A 27,632-nucleotide genomic window follows, 5' to 3' on the forward strand; every position below is an offset into this window, starting at 1 on the left:
AGAGCATAGATGAAAGTGGTTATGCAAATGGGAAAATGAGGCAAGTTGTGTAAAGCGCTATATAAGAACCAGTCCATTTCCCATCACTGCTGAAGCAACAAGGCTGAGGTGAGATTTTCCTTCCTAACCTGGTGTTTAGTGGAGCAAAGCAATTTTACTTCATCCACCCTTGCTAATGGAATCCATTGCCAACAACTTGCATGCACCCACATTTCCCTTTTTGCACTGTCACCACTGTGTGTGTCATTAGAGGCACCTTGAATGGGCCGCTCCACTGTTTGGATCTCCCAATGCTTCCTCGGCAGGTCGCTAACCACCACGCAGTCTCCTGGTTTGAAGTCGTGCAGTGGGTGGTCAGCTGGAGCAGCGTGTGCATCCTTCACTTGAACCTTTTCGGTGTTTAATATATTTATTATTTTTCACAATGAAATACAAAAGTATAAAGCAAAAAATAAAAAAGGAGAGAAAAATTAAAATAAAAACCCACCCTAACAAACAACACCCCTGTTCACTGTCAAGCAATCAAAAGTTTAAAAGGAAAAACAATTCACATCAACGCAAAATAACACCAGCCAAGGTATACAGAATAAGAAGGAAGAAAAATAAGTAAACAAATATATTTAAAAATAAATAAATAAAGGTCACTCCTGAGCCTGTGTAGATGGTTGGTCAAAAAATATCAAAGAGGGTTTCCAGACTTTATTAAATTTATTTACAGAGCCTCTCAAAACGAACCTAATTTTCTCTAATTTAAGATGAAATAATACATCCTTAACCCAATGTGAAACCGTGGGCGGGGCTGCGTCCTTCCACTTCAAAAGTATTAGACGTCTTGCCAATGGTGTAGAGAAGGCAATAAGTCTTTGACCCCCTGCCGGTAGTGCCAGACCGTCGGAGTTGACCCCAAATAAAAATAAAAGCGGATTAAATGTTATTCTCATTCCAAATATGCATGACAAAGCCTCACAGACATCCACCCAGAACTTTTGTATTTTGGGACAGGACCAAAACATATGAATCAAGGTGGCCTCTGTCAATTTACATCTTTCGCACGTTGGGTCAATCTGAGGATACATCTTTGCCAATTTTGATTTGCTGAGATGCACTCTATGCACTATTTTAAACTGCAGAAGGCAATGTCTTGCACACATGGAGGACGAGTGAATATTACCTAGAACATTGCCCCAGTCTGCTTCAGTAATACAGATTTTAAGATCCTCTTCCCAGGATCGCTTAATTGCAGACATGGAAGAAGAACCCAGGCACGAAATCAGAACAAGTATTGATGATATGGCCTTTTTCTTAACTGGGTTAAAACACATAATGTTATCCATTACATCATTAGGGGGTTTATTCGGAAACCCTGGGATAGAACCTGAAAGAAAGTGTCGTATTTGTAGATACCCCCCTCTCATTTTTTTAGGTAAGTTGTATTTATTAGTCAGCTGTTCAAATGAGGCAAACGTGCCGTCAATGAATAGTTCTTTTAAAGATCTTAGCCCTCGCCTCTGCCAGCCCTGAAATGTGGCATCATGCAGTGAAGGAGAAAAAACATAGTTGGAAGCTACTGGGCTGCCTAAACATATCTTCAGAAGATTAAAATGTTTTCTAAACTGAAAGCAAATTTGGATAGTATTATTAACTATGGGATTCTCAATTTTCAGGCTTTGGGGTAATGGGATAGATGCACCTACGACAGATGATAGCAAGAAAGAACCAGAAGAAAGCTTCTCCATTTCTACCCATACGGGTCCGCTGCAGTCATGCTGATAGTGCATCCAGTAGGTCAGACAGTGTAAATTGGAGGCCCAGTAATAATAACGGAAATTTGGTAGAGCCAGGCCTCCATCTTGCTTTGACTTTTGCAGATGTGTTTTACGCAAACGTGGTTTCTTATTGTTCCAAAGGTATGATGTAATTACAGAGTCCAATTTCTTAAAATAAGTATTCAGAATGTATATAGGAAGGCTTTGAAACAAGTAAAGATATCTGGGTAATCCAGACATTTTAACCACATTCACTCTCCCAACTCACGAGAGGGGAAGCGGCGACCATTTTGACAAGTCTTGCTGCATACTGAGGTGTAACTTAGTAAAATTTTCTTTAAAGAGATCACTGAAGTTTTTTGTCACAGTTATGCCTAGATAGACAAAGCTGTGTGTTGCAATCTTGAAGGGAACAGTAATGTTTGCTAATGTGGAGAGAGGCATATTTAGAGGCAGTAATTCACTCTTGTGTAGGTTCAGTGTATAGCCAGACACAAGCCCAAATGTATTAAAAAGTTCAAGAATAGAGGGAATTGTTACCTCAGCCTTGGATACAAACAGCAGGAGATCATCGGCATAGAGAGATAATTCATGCTCAGTGCCATATCGCGAAATGCCTTGAATAGCATGATTACTTCCTATAGCTATTGCCAACGGCTCAATAGCTAATACGAAAAGAAGGGGGCTGAAGGGGCAGCCCTGACGGGTTCCACGATGTAAGCGGAATGGTTTGGAATAATGGTTATTAGTGAGTACCATAGCTGAAGGACAGGCATAGAGTAATTTCACCCAGGATAAAAAGGAACTTCCAAACCCAAACCTTTGCAAGGCCTCGAATAGATATTCCCATTCTACTCTATCGAAAGCCTTCTCCGCATCCATGGAGAGAAGGCATTCGGAAGCAGCTTGGCTGGGGGTGTACATTATATTAAGTAGTCGGCGAATACTAAAAAAGGAGTGCCTATTTTTAATAAAACCAGTCTGGTCTGAAGAGATTATGTTGGGTAAAACTTTTTCCAATCGGTTGGCCAAAACCTTCACTAGTATTTTATAGTCTGAATTCAGGAGTGAAATTGGCCTATAGGACCCACATTCCAAAGGGTTTTTATCTTTTTTGGGAAGTAATGTTATACAAGCTTGATTTAGACTATCAGGCAAAACACCTTTGGCAAGAGAGTCAGTATATAATGTAGCTAACACAGGGGCTAGTTTTCCAGCAAAGGTGGCATAAAACTCGTTTGGTAAGCCATCAGGGCCTGGTGATCGGCGAGACTGTAATGATTTTATTGCCATTATGATCTCCTGCTGCTGCAGAGGTGCATCCAGGGTGGAAACTTCGTCTGGGGACAATGTTGGAATCTTTAGGTCTCTAGAAAAATCAGAAGGAAGGTTAGAATCATTGGTATTATCGGAGCTATACAGCTTATAATAATAATGCTGAAAAGCATCATTTATCCCCTGTTGATCTGTAATAGACCCACCATCTCGGGTTGCAACCCCATTAATAGTTTGCCTGGCTCTTGCACATTTCAACTGTCTTGCTAAAATCTCTCCCGCCTTATCTCCGTGTTCATAGGTATCACTCCGGTTCTTTAACAATAAATATTCTATAGAATGTGAGGTGAGCATGTCATATTCTGCACCCAATTTCAAACGTTCTTTGTATAAATTTGGTGAGGGGTTCTGAGAATTCCTATTATCCAGGTCTGCTATTTGCTTTTCCAAATCCTTTAGTTTAGAAGTAGAAGCATGTTTCTTATTAGCTGTAAATGATATAATCTGGCCGCGAAGATAAGCCTTAAGAGCCTCCCAGACTGATGAGATGGAAATATCTGGAGTTAAATTAAATTTTAAAAAACAGGTAATTTGATCCGAAATAAATTCTATAAAGTTTTCATCACTTAACAAAAGAGAGTTGAATCTCCACATCTGTTTAGGAGACTCCATACCGGGTATGTTCAGTGTCAATAATAGGGGCGCATGGTCAGATATTACAATAGGCTGATAATCACATGACTGAACAAGAGAAGTTAGATTATTATCAGTAAAAAAATAGTCAATTCTATTGTAGGTTTGATGAGCATTTGAAAAAAAGGAATACTGTCTGTCTTGTGGGTGTAAAAAACGCCAAATATCTGAAATGCCATAGGTTGAAAAAAAGGACTGTAAATAAGAAGCTGATTTTGTTATCGAGTATCCAGTTCTTACAGACGATCTATCCATCCCAGGGTCCAAGCACAAATTAAAGTCACCTCCCATAATAAGTAAATGGGTATTCAAACAAGGCAGGAGGCCAAAGACGCGTGAGAAAAAATTAGGGTCGTCACAGTTTGGGGCATATATATTTGCTAATGTAATATTAATATTAAAAATTGATCCAGTTACTATAGCATATCGTCCATTTGAATCAGCCAGAGTCAAAGAAGGGGTAAAAGGAACCCTTTTATTTACCAATATTGCTACACCTCTTGCCTTCGCTGTAAAATATGAGTGGAAGAGCTGCCCCACCCAACTACATTTTAAACGAGTATTATCTGACATTTTAAGATGGGTTTCTTGGATAAAAGCTATATCAGCACCCATATTTTTCAAGTGAGTGAGAACCTTCTTTCTTTTAATAGGGTGGTTCAGGCCTTTAACATTCCAGGTCACTAAGTCAATAGAGGTAACCATTAAAAATATATCAAAAATTTTAGCTGGTTGCTCAGATAAGAAACATAAAACACTTGGTTCTTAACTTGGACAGTCGAACATAGAAACCCCCCCAGAAACCCCCTGAACCCCCAGGTGACACTAGCTGTCAGAACAAACAGCACACCTACCCAATCTAACTGAAAAACTTCCATAACTATCCTACCTAAAGCTCCTTAAGCCCGCATAATGTAAAGGTTGGAATAAGACCCACCAAGTGTGCGCCAGTGAAGTCCACCATTCAAAATATGTGTAAATAATTGCACTGTCACGACGAAAAATAATAAAGAAAAAGAAGTGAAGTTATACGGTCTGGAGATCAACATAGGAAGCATGACAATCAGGAGTAGTCCCATGCTCCATGCGCCTCAAAGCAGTTCAGTCCACCATGGAGTCTTGCACAAACCTTTCGGCCTCAGCCACAGAGCCAAATGTGAGGCACACACCATCTGTTTTAACGATGCGTAGTCGCGCCGGGTATAGCAGTGACCGTTTCAGGCCCATCTTGTACAGGCTTGACATCACCGACCTGTATTCTCTCCGTTGGCTCACCACCTCAGGGCTGTAGTCTTCGTAGACCCGGAATGGTTTATCCATATACTTCAGGTCGTTCCTCCTCCTAGCCTCTTGTATTAGCAGCTCCTTGTTTTGGTAGCGGTGAAAGCAGACAATGACGGGCCGTGGCCTGCCTCCGGGGGCCGGTTTGGGGGTCGAAATGCGGTGTGCATTAGCAACCAGTAGTGTCTCACAGCTATCTTCCACTTTAGCAAGGCGCTGGTCGAGCGTCTCGGCGTTTTCCTCCAAAGATTGTTGTCTGATGCCTTCTGTAGTCCGTCCAGCTTTTTATTCACATCATCAAAAAAGCCGATTTTTAGCTCCGCCAGTAAAGCTGTACGGTGCTCAGCTAGCAGTGCTGTTATGTCGGCTTTGCTAACATTCACAGGAGCGCTAGCAGCCGCGCATTCGGTTGTTTTACCATTCGACTTCGCAGGTTTAGGCAACATGACAGAGCATCAAATGTTCCGACAGCTTCACCAAATCACCAAGACGTTTGTCTCAAAAGATAAGTTAGGTGGGTTCGCTCAAATAACTAAAAGTTGCAGGAGCTAAGGGAAAGTGTGACTACCCCATGCTTGTCAAAACCGGAAGTCCCCTTCACTTGAACCTTTTGAAAGCGCCTTTATCTTTATCTTTATTTATCTTCAAAATAGAAAATCACTATGTGAGCGTAGGCTGTACACTATTATGTGTGCTGTAGGTGTGATGCCTTCAACCTCAGGAGTCAGTTGAGTCAGAAGGACCTCTTCTGCAAGGCATTACCCATCACCCAGTTATGTTGTCCTCATTGATTGCATGGACTACAAATGTTTGAATTATATTGTCATATTCTGGAGCTACCTCTCCCTCTGCCTGTGTAATTGCATCCTCCGGTGTTTGGGCATCTTCTTCCTGCAGCAAGAACTTGATACATGGTTGTCAGGTGGAATCTATTTGTTGATTTCATTGTTTAGATTCACAGGGCAGTCAGTGCCACTGGTGAATATGTCAGTCAAACATTCATAATGTATTCCTGGATAGACTTATCATCCATGCAGCATCACTATGTGGAAGAAAAGCCTCCAACTCATTTATGGACGTCTCATGTAGGATATTTCCCAGTAACTTTTGCCATGCTGGTGCTAAAGTTTTACCCCTAATTTTAGCACCAGGCACCCTATTTCTGCCATGACTCTCAGTGTGGTTCGTTGGAGTCCAAAAGCCTTAGAAATGCCTTTGAATGCCAGTGACTTTGTTTCTCATCTATTCTTGAGTTTCTTTATATTGTCTCATGATGTGTTACTTTTTTTTGCCAACTGTTGTTGTCATAAGTTTATATACACTTATTGTATATATTGAATATATATATAAATTGTGGTAATTTTTGACACTTTTAATGATTTCTCTGAACATACATATAGTCTCAAACATATACATATATACATACTCCCCCACTAACATTTAATCAAATGTCCCTAAGCAAAATGCACATCAGCCATTCGTTTTTGGTAGCTATCATTAAGATTCTATTATAATTCTCGCTGCATATTTGACATGTTAAATTGGCAGAATTGTTAGAGTTTATTTAAATTGGTTTCCTGGTGTAGATTCAGTTTAGTCCTAAAATTTTCAATCGGGTTGAAGGGGTTTGGGAAGACTATTCTAGAAGCTTAACGTTAGCCTGCTTTATCTATTCCAGAACAAGTTTTGATTAGGAATTATGGTCCTGTTGGGTCTTGTGTACAACTGTACACAACAATTGTGTATAAGTTGTGTATAATCATCTAGCTGTTGCTTTGAGATTAAATGGAAGAATCTGAAGATTGTCATCCTGTTTTATTATTCACCACATTCTGTGCAAAGTACCAGTACCCCTGGTAGCAAAACAGCCTAGAGCATGATGCTACCACATCCATGCGTGACAGCTGGTCAGTGTTGGGAAGGTTACTTTTAAAATGTATTCCACTACAGATAATAAAATACATGCCCCAAAATATATTTTGTAACGTATTCCATTACGTTACTCAATGAGTGTAACGTATTCTGAATACTTTGGATTACTTAATATATTGTCGTCCTTTTTAGAACTACCTGAATGTACTATTGCTGTGTGATTTATTACTATTACTGAAGGCTACTCGCCATACCAATAGCAACTAGATTTTTAAATCTTAATATCAAATGAGCAGTGTTGGGTAAGTTACTTTAAAAAAGTAATTAATTACTATTACTAATTACTCAATCAATATTGTATATAAAATACTTATCTAATTACTGTGTCTGAAAAGTAACTTAATTACTCAATAAGTAATTTAACTAAATACTTATTAAAATCCCCATAAACCTTGAGTGGACAAACAATAGAAATTAAACTCTTTAAATAATATCCATCCATCCATCCATCCATTCGCTTCCGCTTATCCTTTTCAGGGTCACGGGGGGCGCTGGAGCCTATCCCAGCTGTCATAGGGGCGAGAGGCGGGGTACACCCTGGACAGGCCGCCAGTCTTCCGAGGGCCAACACACAGGGACAAACAACCATTCACTCGCACATTCACACCTAGTGGCAATTTGGATTTTCAATTAACCTATCCCCACAAGTTGCATGTCTTTGGACGGTGGGAGGAAGCCGAGTACCGGAGAGAACCCACGCAAACACGGGAGAACATGCAAACTCCACACAGAAAGACCCCGGCCTGATGTTGGAATTGAACTCAGGACCTTCTTGCTGTGCGGCAACAGTGCTAACCACCGTGCCACCGTGCTGTCTTTAAATAATAAATAATTTAAAAAAAAAATACGAGTCAACATGAAATAGTTTAGCCTTTTTGCTTCCTGAATCATCTTTATTACATTCTATAAAAAAAACATTCTTTAATAATTACATTTTTTAGTAAGGAATGTAACTTTCTTTAGCTAAGAAACACAATTCCAGAATAACAAATATATTTTTCTGCAACATATCTGAATAACAAAAAAGCTTAACTTAAGAAATGTTAAACATGACATATTTCACGCAGTAAACATTAAAATTTTTAAATTTTCAAAGCAATGAGTAATATATTGATACATAATGTATGTAATCATGTCATGTGATTCAACAAAGTGAAGTTAACTCTGAACTTTGGTTAACAAACAGAATTCCTCTGAAACTTCCTCAAACCAATGAGCACCATATTTCTTGCATGCTTTATGCACTCATGTTTTCCAAAACATTTTTTGTACTACTTAGCTGTGTTGTTTTTGAAAAAGTTTTTGTATGTCATTAATGTAAGTCTCTCAAAGCGTTCACTTGACAGTCTGTTCCTTCTGGGTGTAAGCACAAGATTGCCGAGGCTAAAAAGCCTTTCGACTGGTGCGCTTGATGGTGTGGCTGTGTTGTACCTCAGTGAAATGGCCTTAATCCTGGGAAACTGGCTAAGAACACCCAGCTCAGACCCAGCAGATTTCAAATATTCCATCACCTCTGTTTCAGCAGAGTAGGTACAGTCGTCCTCCTCAAATGAAAAAATGTCATCAGTGGAGTTAGCAGGGTTCTTGTGATCTTGAGCAGGTTGTTGGTCTTCAAGAGACAACCCACAGCACTCTGTAGTAAGCATTGCCCTAACCATGTCTTTTTTCTCTTCTTCTCTGATCCAGCGTAACTTAAATTTAGGCAAAGTGACTGCAGCCAGGAGAGCTTCTTTATTGTCCATCATTGAGGAAAAGCGCACCTTGATCGTCTATGAGAAAAAAAATACATCAGACACTTCACATAAGAGCATGATAAATGAAACAAAAGTTTATTTTAGGGTAAGGCTATATATACAGTTAAGCCCAAAATTATTCATACCCCTGGCAAATTTTGACTTAAAGTTACTTTTATTCAACTAGCAAGTTATTTTTTGACTGGAAATGACACAGGCGTCTCACAAAAGATAATAAGATGATGTACAAGACGCATCATTGTGGAGAAAAATATTTCTCAGCTTTTATTTACATTTGAGCAAAAAGTATCATGTCCAGAATTATTCATACCCTTTACAAACTGTCACAGTCTCTGGGAAAATCCAAAGTTCCATACCATTCCAAATAGTCAAAGCTGTTCTAAAGCATCCTAATTACCCTGATTAATTGGAAATAGCTGTTTTAATCAACTCAACAGGTGAAAAACAGCAGCTCTCTGCAGGTGGTCTGTGGACATTCATGGCTAAGACAAAGGAACTCAGTGAGGACCTGCAGCTGTGCATTGTGGCTGCTCACAAGTGAGGAATGGGCTACAAGGCCATATCCAAATGTTTTCAAGTTCCAGTGGCTACAGTGCAAAGTATTATTAAAAATACAAGATGTTCCGCACTGTGGAAAATCTCAGAGGACGTTGTCGGAGGCCAAAAGTGAAACCTGTGCTGGCCAGGAGAATAGTGAGAGAGGTGAAAAAGAATCCAAGGATCACCACCAAGGCCATTCTGGTGAATCTGGGCTCTGCTGGTGGCAATGTCTCAAGGCAGACAGTCCAACGGACACTGTTGGGTTCCACGGATGCAGACCAAGGAAAACGCCACTTCTCCAGGCACTTCTAAGGCATGCAAAAGCTCATTTGGCCATCTGGACAAAGAAGAAGATTTCTGGTCTTCAGTGTTACGGTCAGATGAAAACAAAATTGAATTATTTGGTCACAATGATGTTGCCTTCATTTGGCATAAAAATGGAGAAGCCTTCAACCCAAAGAACACCATCCCCACTGTCAAACATGGTGGTGGGAACCTAATGCTTTGGGGGTGTTTTTTTAGCCAATGGACCAGGGAACCTAATCACAATAAACAGCACCATGAAAAAAGAGCAATACATGAAGATTGTCAACAACAACATCAGGCAGTCTGCAGAAAAACTTGGCCTTGGGAACCCGTGGACATTTTAGCACGACAATGACTCAAAACATACAGCAAACGTGGTGAAGAAATGGTTAGCAGACAACAACATTAACGTTTTGCAGTGGCCTAGCCAGAGTGCTGACTTGAATCCAATTGAGAATCTGTGGAGGGAGCTAAAGATCAGGGTGATGGCGAGAAGACCCTCCAACCTGAAAGATTTGGAGCTCATTGCTAAAGATGAATGGGCAAAAATGCCTGTGGAGACATGCAAAAAGCTGGTCTGCAATTATAGGAAACGTTTGATTGCTGTAATAGCCAATAAAGGCTTTTTTCTATTGATTATTGAGAAGGGTATGAATAATTCTGGACATGATACTTTTTGCTAAAATATAAATAAAACCTGAGAAATATTTTTTTTCCACAATGATGCCTCTTGTACATCGTCTTATTATCTTTGGGGAGACACCTGTGTCATTTCTGCTCAAAAAAGAACTTGCTTGTTGAACAAAAGTAACTTTAAGTCAAAATTTGGCAGGGGTATGAATAATTATGGGCTTAACTGTAGATTACCTTAACAATGATGTCAGGGAGGGATGCTGTCAGCTTAAGCTTGTCCTGCAGTGCCAGCATCCTGGACATTAGAATCTCCAGAGTTGGAAGAAGGATTCCAAAATAGCAGTTCTCTTCTCCTTGCAATATGTGTAGCGCAACAGTGAGTGGCTTCAACACGATACAATACTCCTTTAGGAACAGATAATCCCAATCAGTGAAGCATTTGATTCCAAACTGAGTGCAGACAGTATTTAATTCAGCAAGGGTAATGTCAGTGATCCTGGACAGAGCGTTGTGAAATGAATTCCATCGTGTTGAAACAGGTACTATGAGTTTTTTCTTGAAAAAATTATCTACCAACTCTGAAGCAACAGAAGAACAGTTTGCTTTTGTCCACATTGCAGAACACTTTGAAGTTGCACTTCTGTAGATGAATTTTGCCTCATTTGCTTGAAGCCATTTCTCAACATCATGAAAAATTAAGTTCAGTGTGTGTGATGCACACCTTAAGTGTGGAAGGAGGGAAAACTGTCCTTCAGATTCTGTGGAGAGGGTCTGCTCAACATCAGTAAATGTCACCTCTTCATCTTCTTCCGATTCTTCATCAGTCTGATTTTTGGAACATTCTAAAAGCTTTGATAAAATTGGACCCGTTGTCTGTCACAGTGGCTGTCACTTTAGAGTTCAGTCCATAAGCCGAATGTACTTGCTCGATTTTATTGCCGATGACATCATATGTGTGTCTCCCTCGAACTCTTTTACATGCTAGCGCTGCATGTCCTCGTACAAAAGTAGAAGGATCAATCCAGTGTGCCGTCATTTCGAGAAAACTTTTGTTATGGCTGGTCCAAATGTCAGCAGTCGTGGAAATATATTCCAAACTCTCGAATGTCTCTTTAAGCTCCATTTCCATGTCAGCATAACACTTATCTAAGTCAGTAGAAAACGTTTTTCGATCAGGCGGTGCTGCTTTTTTGCCACACACAGGTATTTTGTTTAATATGCACCTAAAAGACGGAGACTCTACAGTACAGCATCTCTTGAGATGCTACACTACATTACAGTGTAGCATCTCTTCCACAACATAGCCTGCAATCATTTTCTTAAGCTCACCTTCAGACACTTTCTGTGTTGCTGAAGAGAAATCAAGTTTCGTCTGCTTAGCAGGAGTTGCCGCGGTGTTATCCATGGATGATGAAGATGGCTCACTTAGAAGGCTTTGTCTGTGCTGCCGTGTCAGGTGCTTCAGCAGATTACTCGTGCTATTGACAGCGGCCGATAATTTTTTCTCCCCAGGACATAGCTTACATATTACCGTAATGTTCTTGTCTGCTTGTTTTAGAAAAGTGAAGTGACGGGAATATTCCCATTTCATAAAACAGGCCCTCGCTTCAGCCGAGTCCGACATCTTCCGCTGTAGAATACGACTATGCAGCAAACTGGCGCGAAATGACGTACAGCTGCACTACAGCGATGTTAAAGCGGCAGAGTTCATTTTTACCTTTAGAAGATAAATTATTAAAATTAAATAATGATTTTCAGCGAGTTTAGTTATTTTACAATGTAACGCAAGTACATTGTAAGTAACTGTAATTAAAATACCTAAAAATGAACAGTAATTAGTTACTCTACTTTTTCAGTGGAAAAGTAATTTAAATACAGTAACGCGTTACTTAGTAACGTATTACACCCAACACTGCAAATGAGTAACAGTAGGGTGGACATTGAGTAAGGCTGCACTTTTTGCAGCGATCTCGTTTAGAAAACTATTCTGCGCATATATAAAAGAGGTCCACGGCTCCGAACTGTAGTAAAGGGACCTCTGGCTAATACGTCGGGTTCCCTGTCGGGCTTTGCTTTGTTGTCTGGGTCAACTTTGCTAGCGAGAGACAGAGAGAGGTGTTGAAAGGCTGCTCGAACGGAACTTATTGTTTTGGAGAAAAACGCGAACAGTGTACAGTCGAGTCTTAATAGCTTACTTACAACTGGGCTTGTCAGGCACTCTTTTCTGCTGCAGTGGTTATTATTATATTTACATGCTTCCATCTCCCGTTTCAGGTCAGTCATTTTTTGAATAATAATTTTTAAAAATATTTCTTCACGTCATTATGCGGCTGCAAGTAGAGGTGACATGGGCCGCGAGATTGAGACACAGGCACTAGAGCCTCTTAATGCTTGTTTCGTTTGGATTTCCACCGGCGTGGAATTACCAAAAATAGACAGGGCATAGCCTAACAGGAAAAGACCGCCGTGTAATCCATTTATTTCAACAAAGTAACTGTATTCTGAATACCACCTTTTTAAACGGTAACTGTAATTGAATATACTTACGTATTTAAAATACAAAATATGAGTAACTGTATTCCATTACAGTTACCGTTTAAAAAGGTGGTATTCAGAATCAGTGTTGGGGAGTAACGGAATACATGTACCGGCGTTACGTATTTAAAATACAAAATATGAGCAACGCTGGTACATGTATTCTGTTAGTCCCGAACACTGCAGCTGGTACAGTGTTCTTAGGTTTGAAGTCCTCACATTAACATACCTTTTGTATAACAGCTCAATGATTAGCTCAATATTTGTCTCATCTGACCATAAAACCTCTCTCCAGAAGACAATATGTCCATTTATGCCCATGTGGGGGAGCTGGAAATTTCATTCAAGGCTGAATGTGTTGATTTTGGAGTGGCGGCTTAGAGAACCTTCTTAGTTGGCACCTTCTCAGTCCATAGTGATGTAAACCTCACTTCACTGTGGACAGTGAGGCTGGTTACTGCTTAAGTCTTTAGAGGGGATGATAGTGGCAGATTTAAAGCATGATGGTACCTTAGCTTTGATGTTGTAAATGTCAGGAAGCACCACTGACAGTTAGTGCCCACAGCCTTTCAGAACCCATCCTGGGATGTTGTCTGTTAGAGTTAATATGTTATAGGTTGCCATTTAAAAAGCTAAAATGGCTTGGAAGGCTCCCTGAGTAACCCATGCTGTGAGTGCGTGCACGACCTTCATAAAGGGAACAAGAAGAAACTGCACCCGATGAAGGTAACCACCTAGCATGATAAGATAACGACGAACACCCTGGGAGTGCTGCACTCACTCCATGTTTTGTAACCATTTATAGTAATCTGCCTTAGCTAACATAGCAACAAGTGTTATGAATATTGCTGAGTGTAAACAATAAAAGCAGCTTGCAGAGGAAAGGAAGTTGAAGTGTGTTGGAGGCAACAACTTGACTAAGTTGAGCACTGAGTGATCTCGTTCCTGAGTGAGTTTCTGTTTATCCAGCAGTATCAGAGGTGAAACTCTGACATTAAATTGGTCCTTCAAGCCGGATCCGAGATCCTAGTTCGCTGAAGAGGAGAACAATGGGCTGAAGTCTGACGTCAGCCAGGCCGGCTGAGTAGCCCTTCCCCTCGACGGGCACGGATCTACGGATTCGAGACTGAAACCACACGGGAACGACTTCACGTAAGTACAAAGGGGACAGCCCTATAAACCGTGTTGACGTATACGCAAAGGTAGTTGGAACTACTGGAAGTCTCTCTGGGAGAGCCACGATCCAGGATTGTGAGGCCCTGTGTCCGGGACACGTAAGAGGGGCCTGTCACCTGGGGTGACGAACGAAGTCTTTACCGCTGTGTAGGGTAAAGCCACAGTCCGGGACTGTGCAGAGCCTTGTGTCCGGGACACGTAAAAGAGGCTCGTCACCTGGGGTGACACATTGTGGAGTCTGTGTAGGCCTATTTTATGTTAAGTGTGTTTGTGTGAGTGAGTGCAGAACAGACATGTAGTCTGTGGCACTAATTGTTATTATAATGGGTAATCAAGCAAGTAAAACTGCCTCAGAGGGAGACGAGAAATTCATGGAAAAGTTCGCTCCCGGCAGCACAAAGTATTTAGGACATTGGCATAAATAATATAATTTTGAAGGAAAACTGGTTGCAGGAAAATGTCAAATGTTAGTGGACAAGTTGACAGTAAGTGCAGCGTGTGCGGGGGCGCTAGTGAGCACCGAATGGAGTAGACGTGTTTCTGTGGAGCTCCTCATACTCTCTTCACATTTTGGACATTTATTGCCTCATACTTCACAACTCCCGGTTTTCTTTGAAGAACACTTGTTTCCTAATTCGAACAGGATGCCCAAATCAAAGGCTGAAAAAGCTAAAAAGCAGGATAAGTCTCCGAACGGGATCGACACAGCTTTCCTTGAACCAGTTGACGAAGCTGAGCCAATCTCGGAGCCTGCTAAAGACGCGGATAATGGTGATAAAACTTTTTCTAAGGTTCTTTCTGAAATTCAGAAAATGAATATCACGATGACTGAAAGGTTTGACGGTCTTGAAGCGTCTCTGGCTACAGCACCGGCATCTTTGATAAATATCTGCAGTCGGCTTCAGGAGGTTGAAAACGCTAGCTCTGATCATGACCATCGTCTTTCATTTGTTGAGAAAACATGTTCTAAATTGAAAGCAGATAACGAGGTGCTTCGTCTGAAAGTATTAGATCTGGAGGGTCGGTCCAGACGGCAGAATATTAAAATTGTTGGCCTGCCGGAAAAAATTGAAAATGGACGTATGGTGGAGTTTTTGTCCAAGTTTCTCCCGAAACTTTTGGGCACGGACAATTTTGACAAGCCTTTGGATATTGACCGAGCACACCGCTTAGTTGGCCGTCCTCGGGTAACTATAGCGCGGATTCACCACTTCCAAGTGAGAGAGAAGATACTCCCTTGAACTATAATGGCAAGGCGATTCACATCTTCCCTAACTACCCGACAGAGGTGGTGAAACAGTGCCAGGTTTTCCAGGACATGCGTAAACGCCTAATGGATGCTGGAGCTCGGTGTAGTTTCTATTATCCAGCTCGTTTACGAGTAACAGATGGCTCCATGGTCAAAGTGTTCTCTATGCCATGTGAGGCTGAGGATTTTTTGGGAACTATAAAGGAAGACAGTAACTAATTTATTATTGCTGATATTTCATTTGGAACTCCTTGCATTGGGATGTATATGACTATTTCATTTTTCTCTCAACTATGTTGACATTGAGGGTATAATTATTATTATTTTTTTCTGTGGGGGGAGGTTGGAGAGTTCATCACCTTGGACCGTTTAGTTCGTAATCGTCATGCAAAGTATGCGGGGTTTATTTTTTGTATGGGCAATACAAGGGCAATTTATGTGTACACTGCTATTTTTTCTGAATCCTAATTCATCATCGCTAAGTGGTGGCATTAGATTTGAGAGCTGGAATTGGGCATGTACACAAACGAGCTAAGGTTTTTTCTCACTTAAAATTGCTAGCTGATGATGTTGTGTATCCTCTGGAAACGCATATGAAACCCACTAAAGAGAGGCTGCTCAGGTGCTCCTGGGCTCATCAGATTTATCAGTCGAAGTTTTCCAGCAAAGCCCGTGAAGTGGCTATATTGATCCGTAGAACAGTTCCATTTAGACACGAGTCCACGGTTAGTGATCCGAATGGTCGATTTGTTTTGGTGACAGGCCATATTCATGCCACTCATGTTACTCTATTGAATTTATGTGGTCCTAAGTTTGATAGCCTAGCTTTCTCTCGACAAATATTTAATTTATTACCTAATCTTTCTGATACTCATGTCATTTTAGGAGGCGATTTTAATTGTGTACTTGATAAACACTTGGACAGATCTACTGAAACCTCTCAGTTGTTTAACTCTTCGACTGTTCTGAATAATATGTTGAGTCTTACTAATCTAGTTGATGTTTGGAGACTGTGAAACCCTACTGGTAGAGATTATTCTTATTTTTCACAAGTGCACAAATCGTACTCAGAATAGATTATTTTTTGCTTGATTCCAAATTGATTTCTAAAGATTTCAACTTATCACAACATCTTGATCTCGGATCACTCTCCAGCCTCTTTAGTTCTGGACTTCTGTGTTACGAAACAACAGGGTAACTGGCGTTTTCACCATTCCTGTCTGAGGCATCCTTTTGCCAATTTATGACAGCAAAAATATCAGAATTCTTGGAAACTAATGATAAACAAGATGTTTCCGATTCGATTTCATGGGAAACATTTAAAGTGGTAATGCGAGGATAAATTATTTCTTTTGAATCTTTGTTAAAAAAAGAACGTCAGAAACGTCTGTTAGAAATAGAAACTGAATTAACACAATTAGAACATGACCACAAGGCTTCCACTTGCCCTTCTTTATTTCAAGAAATCATCAAAAGGAAGTTTGAGTATAATACAATCTTATCTAGTCAAGTAACAGATCAGCTATTTAGGATCAGACAGAAGCATTTTGAGTTTGGAGATAAGCCCCACAAGCTACTTTCTCGGCAGCTGAGAGGTTTACAGGCCAGTAGGCTATATACAAAATTAAATCAAAATCAGGCGATATTTTAATCAGTCCTAAAGCCATTAATGAACGATTTAGAGAATTTTATGAAGAGCTCTATATGTCAGAATCTTGGGGTAACATTTCTGACTGGCTAGGAAAGCTGGATCTCCCAAAAATCAATGAAGCTGCACAAGAGGCTTTAAACTTAGATATTACTATTGAAGAAGTTTCAAAAGCCATTAGATCATTCCCCAATGGAAAGTCCGCAGGCCCAGATGGGCTTGGCATTGAATTCTATTAAAAATATTCTGATAAGGTGGCTTCGCTTTTATTGAGAATGTTTAAGCATTCTTTCCAAACTCAAATATTTCCCCGTACGCTGGGATATATAGGCATCCCACTTCTTCCATTCTTACTAACCAAGATAGATCAGCGCCTTTTTTTTTACACCGCGGGACACGACAAGGCTGCCCTTTGAGCCCTTTGCTCTTCGCAATTGCTATTGAACCTCTTGCAGTAGCCATTAGGAATGAGCCCTCCATTAACCCTGTCCGATTGGGGAATATCAATTTGGCTTTGACTGCAAACCTGGAAGTTGAGTTTTTGAAAACTTTGCCTTTTAAAATTACATATTGATTGAAATACTTGGGTGTTACTTTGCCTAAGGATCCTAAATTGATCTTTAAGCTGGATTATTCTGCACAAGTTGAAAAACTGAAAAAGGACATTAAGAAATGGAGGGCTCTCCCTATTTCCATGGTAGGTCGCATTAATGTAATCAAAATGGTTTCTCTCCCTAAATTCTTGTATCTAATTTTAAATTTGCCTATCATTTTGAATAAGCAATTTTTCAAATCGATCGACTCAGTAGTATTACCATTTGTTTGGGGCTTTAAAACTCACAGGATATCAAAAGTTCATCTATGTAAATCCAAACTTGAGGGGGGATTTGGTCTACCACGTTTTCAGTTTTATTATTGGGCTGCAAATGCTAGAACTCTTGCTTACTGGCAGGAAGGGTACAAAAAGGTCATGTCTGCTAATACCCCCCCCTCCCCTGGGTGGTTGCAGAGAGTGATGGGGTTGACAATAGCTCCCTTCCTGCTCTGCTTTTTTCGTCTTCTAATCCGCGAACCAAGGTCAATAATTTTATAGTTTCAAACTGTGTTAAAATCTTTAGTCAGATCAAAAAAAGTTGTGCACTACCAGACACTTCGATCCATACTCCAATATATCGTAATCACGCATTTCCACCCTCATGTTTAGATGCCTCTTTTGAGGTCTGGACACAGAAAGGTATATTTACTCTTAAAGACTTATATATTGACAGGCAATTTGCATCATTTACCCAGTTGCAGAACAAGTTCTCTCTCCCTGCATCACATTTTTTCCATTATTTACTGATAAGAAACTATGTTCGTCAGAATATCCTCAACTTTCCATTTCTTCTGGAAGAGGAGCCAATTTTTAAGCTCCTTCTTAGTTCCCAGGCTTCTAAAAAGTTGGTCTCTGAAAAAGTGTTCACAAAACCAGAGTATTTCACTTTTAAATCTGACTTTTTGAAGACAGCATGGGAGGAAGAGCTTGGTTTGCTAATTGGAGATGAGGTGTGGGAGAGAAGTCTGTTTAGGATCCATTCTTGTTCTATAAATGCAAGGCATCAATTAATTCAATTCAAAGTGCTTCACAGAGTTCATTACTCAAAAACTAAATTGCACAGAATTTTTCCTTCTATTAGTCCTACATGTGATTGTTGTAAACTTGGGGAAGGCTCTCTTACCCATTTATTCTGGACTTGTCCCAAATTGCATAACTATTGGCTGGACATCTTTAAATGTTTTTCTGATATGTACAGCTGCACATTAGAGCCAGACCCAATAACTGCATTGTTTGGATCTTCCTCTTTCCTTTTACACCTCAGCTCTGCTGCACAAACTACAATTCTGTTTGGAATGGTAATTGCTAAGAAAATTATCTTGACTCTCTGGAAGTCTGACAATTCAAAATGTGGCTGACAGAACTGACTGCACTACTGCATATGGAGAGAATTAGGTATACATTAAAGGACAAACGTTTAAGGTTTTTTAATATGTGGCAGCCATTTTTAGATCATTTGTTAAAATTAAGTCCTCTTTGACTGATAATTCAGTCTACCACCCTAGCGTTTTATTTTTGTTTCTTGCCAGTGCTGAAGTAGTATTTTTTGCCCTTGCTGTTGTGTTGTCTGTTTTGTTTTGTTTTCTTTATATCAAAAATCTTAATAAACATATTTTTAAAAAAAGTGCAACGTGTGCAAAAGGCAAAGTGAAAAATTGTTGGTAAAAATCAAGTATAAGAGAATTGTATTATCAGGCTAATAAAAGTAAAACTAAAGGTTGGAAACAGACCCGATTGAATTGAATGAATATAAGTACAAGAGGAATAAAGTAAAATAAACAAAAACCTAAATTAAACTAGAGCTTAACTGTAATTTATCTAAACTGATAATAGCAAGAATAGCAACCATAAACTGGTTTTAATAATGAAGCATGGCTGGGATGAAAACTAAGCCTACAATGACTAGGATGAAACAAAGTAAATGAAATTGAGAGATGCATAAGGCATATTAAGGTTGTGTCATCACTCAGCCAAGGAAAATGTCTCCAACTTGGGAAAGGATGAAACTGCAGATCACCCGCAGCCCTTGGTGGATACAAAATAAAATATAAATAAAATATTGTAATACATTATTGCTGTTATATGAATATATAATAACAATAATAACGAAATAATAATAATATGAAGAGGCACCTTAGTTGGTTATGACATGAGGTGGATAATTGTTAAAAGTAGTCTGCATCAAGCTTATGGTAGCTCAAATTAAGTAAAATGACATATGAGATGAAGTAAAGAAGGAAAATATCTAAACTAATTGAGTGCATAGAGGCACTTGACCTGCTTGAAAACCTGCCGTCCTAGATGAGACATTGTTGAAATATAGAGTAAACCTATACAAACAACTAATATGGTAAACCCTGTGTACAATAGCTAAAGCCACTAGATGGAAAATGGAGAAGCTGAATTTAATCTATGATCACTTGTAGGCAGTTACACAGAGACATGGACATTTTTTATTTTCAGAGCAGAAACTGCATGAGAACACATCAGAGGAAGGGAAACAGTATTTTTAACACTAAACTAGAGTACAGAGTTTTTTTTCTCTTCTTCTCTCTCTCACCTCTGATTTGTCTGCAGCAGCAGTTTTACTTGCATCCTGAATGATGTGTGTAAAACATTAATAACTTTCTAGTATTACAGTTCACTGTCCATGTCTACAATCATCTACTCAGTTTCTGGTGCACTGATCAATGTGACTGTGAATCAGATGTTGCCATTACCAACACTTTTAGGTGAACATGCTCATACCTAATTAAGACAAACCTGAGTTCACTCACCAAGCTGATATTTGATGTTGAAACTAGAAAGCGAAAATTTCAGAAGAAATTTTATGTGTGCCTATGCCGCTGCTAATCACTGTAGTTGCCATTCATACGGCTACAGAGAGCAAAACTCAGAAGAGCAGCCATTCTCCACCATGAACTATGGTAAAAACAAACACCACTCACGCTTCACAGATGACAGCTTACAGTTTTGTGTAAAGATGAAGTTACTACGTACAGCGCCGATTTGCAGACGCTGTGCACACAGGTTCATGAGCAGAAGTCCCATTGTACCACGGCAGACCCGACAATGTTTGCATGAACACGCTTTGAAGCATTACATTATGGACCACTTTTCACACATGCATTCACTTTTTTTGTTTTTGTTATTTTTACACAGTGTTCTGAATTATGAACAATGGTCTACAGCCAATCTTGTGTATTATTATACAAACTTTGGTTGTGAGATTCAGATAAGTATTTAATAAAAGCTAAATATTTTATATGAGAGTAAGAAAGAAAAGTATATCTTTGTGTCCACCTTTCTCTGTTAATGCCCTAGCTGCCCCCCGTAAAAGCTTTGCTAGATCCGCCCCTGCACAGTTACCAGCTGTCAGCTACACAAAAAGGAGCTTGGTCTTTGTCTCTCAGAAACAACTCATAACTTCCTTCAACTCATTCATGTCACCTAAAGTGTAAACCTGTTTCTCCATCACCAGTTCAGCTCTGATGATTCAGTAAGGACATCACCTGATTTCATCTTCATGCTCCAGCAAAGCATCAGCTGATACTAGAAATTAAAATCAAAAGAATTCTAACAACAGCTGATCAAGCTTAAACGTGCTGCTGTTGTTTAGCGCGATAAATAAGAGCGAACAGCCGATCATTGATCAGTTTCATGATTGACGTTTCAACACGCGAGAGAATGACAGGGGAGGCTTCGTAACGACAGAATAAATCATAATGTTTTCTCTGAATGTGGGACGATTCCGTTTGTACGGCACGGCAACTCTATGAACTAACCCTAATGAATAAAATAAAGTCCAACGTCAGTAACTTAGTGCGCACACAGCTGTATATAAACTCCCGTGGCAGTACGATTGTAAAAGGTCAACGAAAATAAATTACACCTAAACTCGGTTTATATCTGACCCAAATAGAGTGCAGTTCATAACTTCTTACCTGAAATTCAGTTCACCTCACGCTCCTGCCTTCGCTTTCCCTGATCCACGATTGACCTCCGCGTTAGCAAACACCGGACGATCGGCGGTAGCCTCACCGCCTTGTATGTCTCGTTCGCGGCATGTCCTTTCTGTCACACACCGGTGGATAGCTGCCCTCTGTTGTAGCTCCACCACCAAACAACTCAGTTATTTTTTCCACATCGACCAGCATCATCGGCCCATATAAACGAAAAATAAGTCCAGCTAAGACACAGACCTTTGCCGAGCGATCGGGCGATTAAACAAATTTTAGCCACCTCACTATCAGCCAAGCCTGGGTGGTTTTTCACGAAGGCGCTAGCTAGCTAAGCTAGCGGCGCTAGCTAGTTAAGCCGCTATCAGCAACACTTAAAAGAATTGTCGCTAATATGGGATGTCTTGATAAAACGAGCAGATATTTGAAGTTTACACACCTACATTCTCGCCTGAAAATATCTTAAAAGTGTATTTTGTGACCTAGAAACACGAATAAAAGACATATAAAATGAAGTGGTGTCCGCCATTGTTTGACTCGGTAGAGGCATGCTATGAATTGTGGGATATGTAGTTTTCACCAAGCATGGCACCCTTTAGGCCGTACTTCTCCCGGAATACCACTAGAGAGAGCCAACACACCACAAATGAAGTCTCTTTCTATGGTGCCAAAAGCAGAATCTTTCTCAGGAGCCTAGAAATTCGCCTAAATTTGCACTAAAATCTAAATATTTCAAAAACTATAAAAGTTATAAACACCAAAAGTCACACATACTAGCCCAGCTCCAGCCGCACAAAATGATGTAACATATGTACCCCTATTGTCAAAACTGTTTGGCAGAGGAGCGGGAAAATTTTCACTAAAATATTAATATTTAAAAACTATAATAGTCATAAACACCAAAAGTCATAGCACACCATTCCAGATCCAGTCGCACAAAATGAGGTAACATATATGAAGCTTTTCTCAAAACTGCGGGGCGTGATACGTGCCGAAATTTAGGCGGAAGATGGAGAATAATAATAATAAGAATAATAAATCCGACGAATAGTAATATGTGTGCCTCTTGGCATAGGCACACATAATAACTAGAAAGGGAAAATTTCAGAAGAAATTTTATGTGTGCCTATGCCGCTGGTAATCAGTGTAGTTTGCCATTCATACAGCTACAGAGAGCAAAACTCAGCAGAGCAGCCATTCTCCACCATGAACTATGGTAAAAACAAACACCGCTCGCGCCTCACAGATGACAGCTTACAGTTTTGGGTAAAGATGAAGTGACTTCGTACAGCGCCGATTTGCAGACGCTGTGCACAGGTTCATGAGCAGAAGTCCCATTGTACCACAGCAGATCCGACAATGTTTGCATGAACACGCTTTGAAGCATTACGTTATGGACCACTTTTCACACATGGTTGGTGTACCCAAACAGCCGGCTGTAGCTTTTCAACTCACAGCCCGACACACACCCAAAAAAACAGCCGAGAGAGCACAGACTACGCCCGAGAGGCGTGATTGCAGGTGCCGCTCAGGTGGGTCCACCTCCCTGCAGCGGCACTGCAGACCACGCCCGCCACACACATGAAACACGTAAAATAAATATTTATGCACTTTTGCATTCACTTTTTGTTTTTGTTATTTTTACACAGTGTTCTGAATGATGAACAATGGTCTACAGCCAATCTTGTGTATTATTATACAAACTTTGGTTGTAAGATTCAGATAACTATTTAATAAAAGCTAAATATTTTATATGAGAGTAAGAAAGAAAAGTATATCTTTGTGTCCACCTTTCTCTGTTAATGCCCTACCTGGCCCCCTGGCAAAAGCTTTGCTAGATCCGCCCCTGCACAGTTACCAGCTGTCAGCTACACAAAAAAGGGGCTTGGTGTATATTTGTCTCTCAGAAACAGTTCATAACTTCCTTCAACTCATTCATGTCACCTAAGGGTAAACCTGTTTCTCCATCACCTGTTCAGCTCTGATGATTCAGTAAGGACATCTGGTTTGGAACAGCCGTTTTTACAGCTGTGGCTGCAGCAAACATCAGCTGATACTAGAAATTAAAAGCAAATGAATTCTAACAACAGCTGATCAAGCTTAAACATGCTGCTGTTGTTTAGCGCGATAAACAAACAAGAGAGAAAAGCCGATCATTGATCAGTTTCATGACTGAAGTTTCAACAGGCGAGAGAATGACAGGGAGGCTGTCATAAAGTTCAACATCGGTAACATCGGTAACTTAGCGCCCACACAGCTGTATATAAACTCCCTCGTGCTAGCTAGCACGCAGTACAAGTTATTGTAAGTGATTGAAAAAGTCAGCACAACGAAAATAAACTACACCTAAACTCGGTTTATATCTGACCCAAATAGAGTGCAGGTCATAACTTCTTACCTGAAATTCAGTTCACCTCACGCTCCTGCCTTCACTTTCCCTGATCCACGATTGACCTCCGCGTTAGCAAACACCGGTCGATCGGCGGTAGCCTCACCGCCTTTTTATGTCTCGTTCGCGGCATGTCCTTTCTGTCACACACCGGTGGATAGCTGCCCTCTGTTGTAGCTCCACCACCAAACAACTCAGTTATTTTTTCCACATCGACATCAGCTGATACTAGAAATTAGAAGCAAATGAATTCTAACAACAGCTGATCAAGCTTAAACGTGCAGCTGTTGTTTAGGCGATAAACAAACAAGAGCGAAAAGCCGATCATTGATCAGTTTCATGATTGAAGTTGCAACAGGCAGAGAATGACAGGGAGGCTTCGTAACGACAGAATAAATCGTAATATTTTCTCTGAATGTGGCACGATTCCGTTTGTACGGCAACTCTACGAACGAACCCTTATGAATAAAATAAAGTCCAACGTCAGTAACTTAGCGCCAAGACACAGCTGTATACAAACTCCCGTCGTGCTAGCTAGCACGCAGTACGATTGTAAAAAGTCAGCACAATGAAAACAAACTACACCTAAACTCGGTTTATATCTGACCCAAATAGAGTGCAGGTCATAACTTCTTACCTGAAATTCAGTTCACCTCACGCTCCTGCCTTCGCTTTCCCTGATCCACGATTGACCTCTGCGTTAGCAAACACGGTCGCCTGCCTCGTATGTCTCATTCGCGGCATGTCCTTTCTGTCATACACCGTGGATAGCTGCCCACTGTTGTAGCTCCGCGTTATAGCACCACCAAACAACTCAGTTATTTTTTCCACATCCAGCTGTAACTCCGATTCTATGCGAGCATTTGCGAGAGACCGGGAAGGTGAAACGACAGAGAGAGTCCCCTCGCTATCCATTTGCAGCCAAGTGCGGCAGCTAGCTAGGTAGCCGGCTAGCTGTCAGGCAGGACCGACGTAGTCAGAGCACTGTCGCTAAATATGGGATGTCTTGATAAAACAAGCAGATATTTGAAGTTTACACACCTACATTCTCGCCTGAAAATATCTTAAAAGCTTATTTTGTGACCTAGAAACACGAATAAAAGACATATAAAACGAAGTGGTGGCCGCCATTGTTCACTCTGTAGAGGCGTGCTATGAATTGTGGGATATGGAGTTTTCAACACAAGGATAAATCTTTTCGGCTGTACTACTCCCGGTATACCACTAGAGAGAGCCAAGACACCACAAATGAAGTCTGTTTATTTGGCGCCAAAGGATGAATTGGCCTAAATTTGCACTAAAATATTAATATTTAAAAAACTATAAAAGTTATAAACACCAAAAGTCATAACATAATAGTCCAGCTCCAGCCGCACAAAATGATCTAACATATGTAACCCTAATGTCAAAACTGTTCGGCAGAGGAGCGCGGGAAAATTTTCACTAAAATATTAATATTTAAAAAACTATAAAATTCATAAAGACCAAAAGTCATAGCACACCATTCCAGATCCAGCCGCACAAAATGAGGTAACATATATGAAGCTTTTCTCAAAACTGCGGGGCGAGATTCGCTGCAAAATTTCAGGCGGAAACTGAAGAATAATAATAATAATAACTAGAAAGCGAAAATTTCAGAAGAAATTTTATGTGTGCCTATGCCGCTGCTAATCACTGTAGTTTGCCAGTCATACGGCTACAGAGAGCAAAACTCAGAAGAGCAGCCATTCTCCACCATGAACTATGGTAAAACAAACACCGCTCACGCTTCACAGATGACAGCTTACAGTTTTGTGTAAAGATGAAGTTACTTCAGACAGCGCCGATTTGCAGACGCTGTGCACACAGGTTCATGAGCAGAAGTCCCATTGTACCACGGCAGACCCGACAATGTTTGCATGAACACGCTTTGAAGCATTACATTATGGACCACTTTTCACACATGCATTCACTTTTTGTTTTTGTTATTTTTACACAGTGTTCTGAATTATGAACAATGGTCTACAGCCAATCTTGTGTATTATTATACAAACTTTGGTTGTGAGATTCAGATAACTATTTAATAAAAGCTAAATATTTTATATGAGAGTAAGAAAGAAAAGTATATCTTTGTGTCCACCTTTCTCTGTTAATGCCCTAGCTGCCCCTGCACAGTTACCAGCTGTCAGCTACACAAAAAGGAGCTTGGTCTTTGTCTCTCAGAAACAACTCATAACTTCCCTTCAACTCATTCATGTCACCTAAAGTGTAAACCTGTTTCTCCATCACCAGTTCAGCTCTGATGATTCAGTAAGGACATCTCCTGATTTCATCTTCATGCTCCAGCAAACATCAGCTGATACTAGAAATTAAAATCAAAAGAATTCTAACAACAGCTGATCAAGCTTAACGCGTGCTGCTGTTGTTTAGCGCGATAAATAAGAGCGAACAGCCGATCATTGATCAGTTTCATGATTGACGTTTCAACACGCGAGAGAATGACAGGGGAGGCTTCGTAACGACAGAATAAATCATAATGTTTTCTCTGAATGTGGGACGATTCCGTTTGTACGGCACGGCAACTCTATGAACTAACCCTAATGAATAAAATAAAGTCCAACGTCAGTAACTTAGTGCGCACACAGCTGTATATAACTCCCCGTGGCATTACGATTGTAAAAGGTCAACGAAAATAAATTACACCTAATCTCGGTTTATACCGGTTTTAACGAAAAATAAGTCCAGCTAAAACACATACTGTCGGCGAGCGACCGGGTGCTGACACGAGTTTCACCCGCCTCAATATAAGCCAAGCCTGGGTGCTTTTTCACGAAGGTTCGCTAGCGGTAGCGAGCTAACTATGCTAGCGGCGCTAGCTAGCTAGCCAGCTATCAGCAACACATAAGAGAACTGCTGCTAAATAAACTACACCTAAACTCGGTTTATATCTGACCCAAATAGAGTGCAGGTCATAACTTCTTACCTGAAATTCAGTTCACCTCACGCTCCTGCCTTCGCTTTCCCTGATCCATGATTGACCACCGCGTTAGCAAACACCGGTCGATCTGCGGTCGCTGGCATGTCCTTTCTGTCATACACGGTGGATAGCTGCCCACTGTTGTAGCTCCGCATTATAGCACCACCAAACAACTCAGTTATTTTTTCCACATCCAGCTGTAACTCCGATTCTGTGCGAGCATTTGCGAGAGACCGGGAGGTGAAAGGGAGAGAGAGTCCCTTGCTGTCCATTTGCAGCCAAGGCGCGGCAGCTAGCTAGGTAGCCCGGCTAGCTGTCAGGCAGGACCGAGGTCGTCAGAGCATTGTCGCTAATATGGGATGTCTTGATAAAACAAGCAGATATTTGAAGTTTACACACCTACATTCTCGCCTGAAAATATCTTAAAAGTTTATTTTGTGACCTAGAAACACTAATAAAAGACATATAAAACGAAGTGGTGGCCGCCATTGTTTAACTCGGCAGAGGTGTGCTATGAATTGTGGGATATTGAGTTTTCCACCAAGCATTACCGTAACTTTTGAATGATTTGCGCAACCTTAAAAATTCCAATGGCTCCTGAAAGCAGCGACGCTGTGCGCACCGTTGAAATTGTCATCATTACGGTAATCCAAATAAGGGTAGACAGGCTGTACCACTCCCGGCATACCACTAGAGAGAGCCAACACACCACAAATGAAGTCTGTTTATTTGGCGCCAAAAGATGAATTGGCCTAAATTTGCACTAAAATATTAATATTTAAAAACTATAAAAGTCATGAACACCAAAAGTCATGACATAATAGTCCAGCTCCAGCCGCACAAAATGATCTAACATATGTAACCCTATTGTCAAAACTGTTTGGCAGAGGAGCGCGGGAAAATTTTCACTAAAATATTAATATTTAAAAACTATAAAATTCATAA

The 27,632-nt window shown here is 40.4% G+C and overlaps 1 protein-coding gene across 1 annotated transcript; it reads right to left on the bottom strand.

Annotated features, from left to right (window-relative positions):
* Nucleotides 1-7,832: 7,832 nt before the first annotated feature.
* LOC120433112 lies at nt 7,833-11,919 on the bottom strand. Its single transcript, XM_039598697.1, has 2 exons — nt 10,415-11,919; nt 7,833-8,716 (listed from the first exon to the last, which is right to left on the bottom strand). Exons 1-2 carry the CDS (start codon nt 10,793-10,795, stop codon nt 8,219-8,221), a joined length of 879 nt encoding a protein of 292 aa, XP_039454631.1. The 5' UTR covers nt 10,796-11,919; the 3' UTR covers nt 7,833-8,218.
* Between the last annotated feature and the right edge of the window lie 15,713 nt (nt 11,920-27,632).

The sequence above is a fragment of the Oreochromis aureus genome, linkage group 15 (genome assembly GCF_013358895.1).
Source record: "Oreochromis aureus strain Israel breed Guangdong linkage group 15, ZZ_aureus, whole genome shotgun sequence".
NCBI classification, from domain to species: domain Eukaryota; kingdom Metazoa; phylum Chordata; class Actinopteri; order Cichliformes; family Cichlidae; genus Oreochromis; species Oreochromis aureus.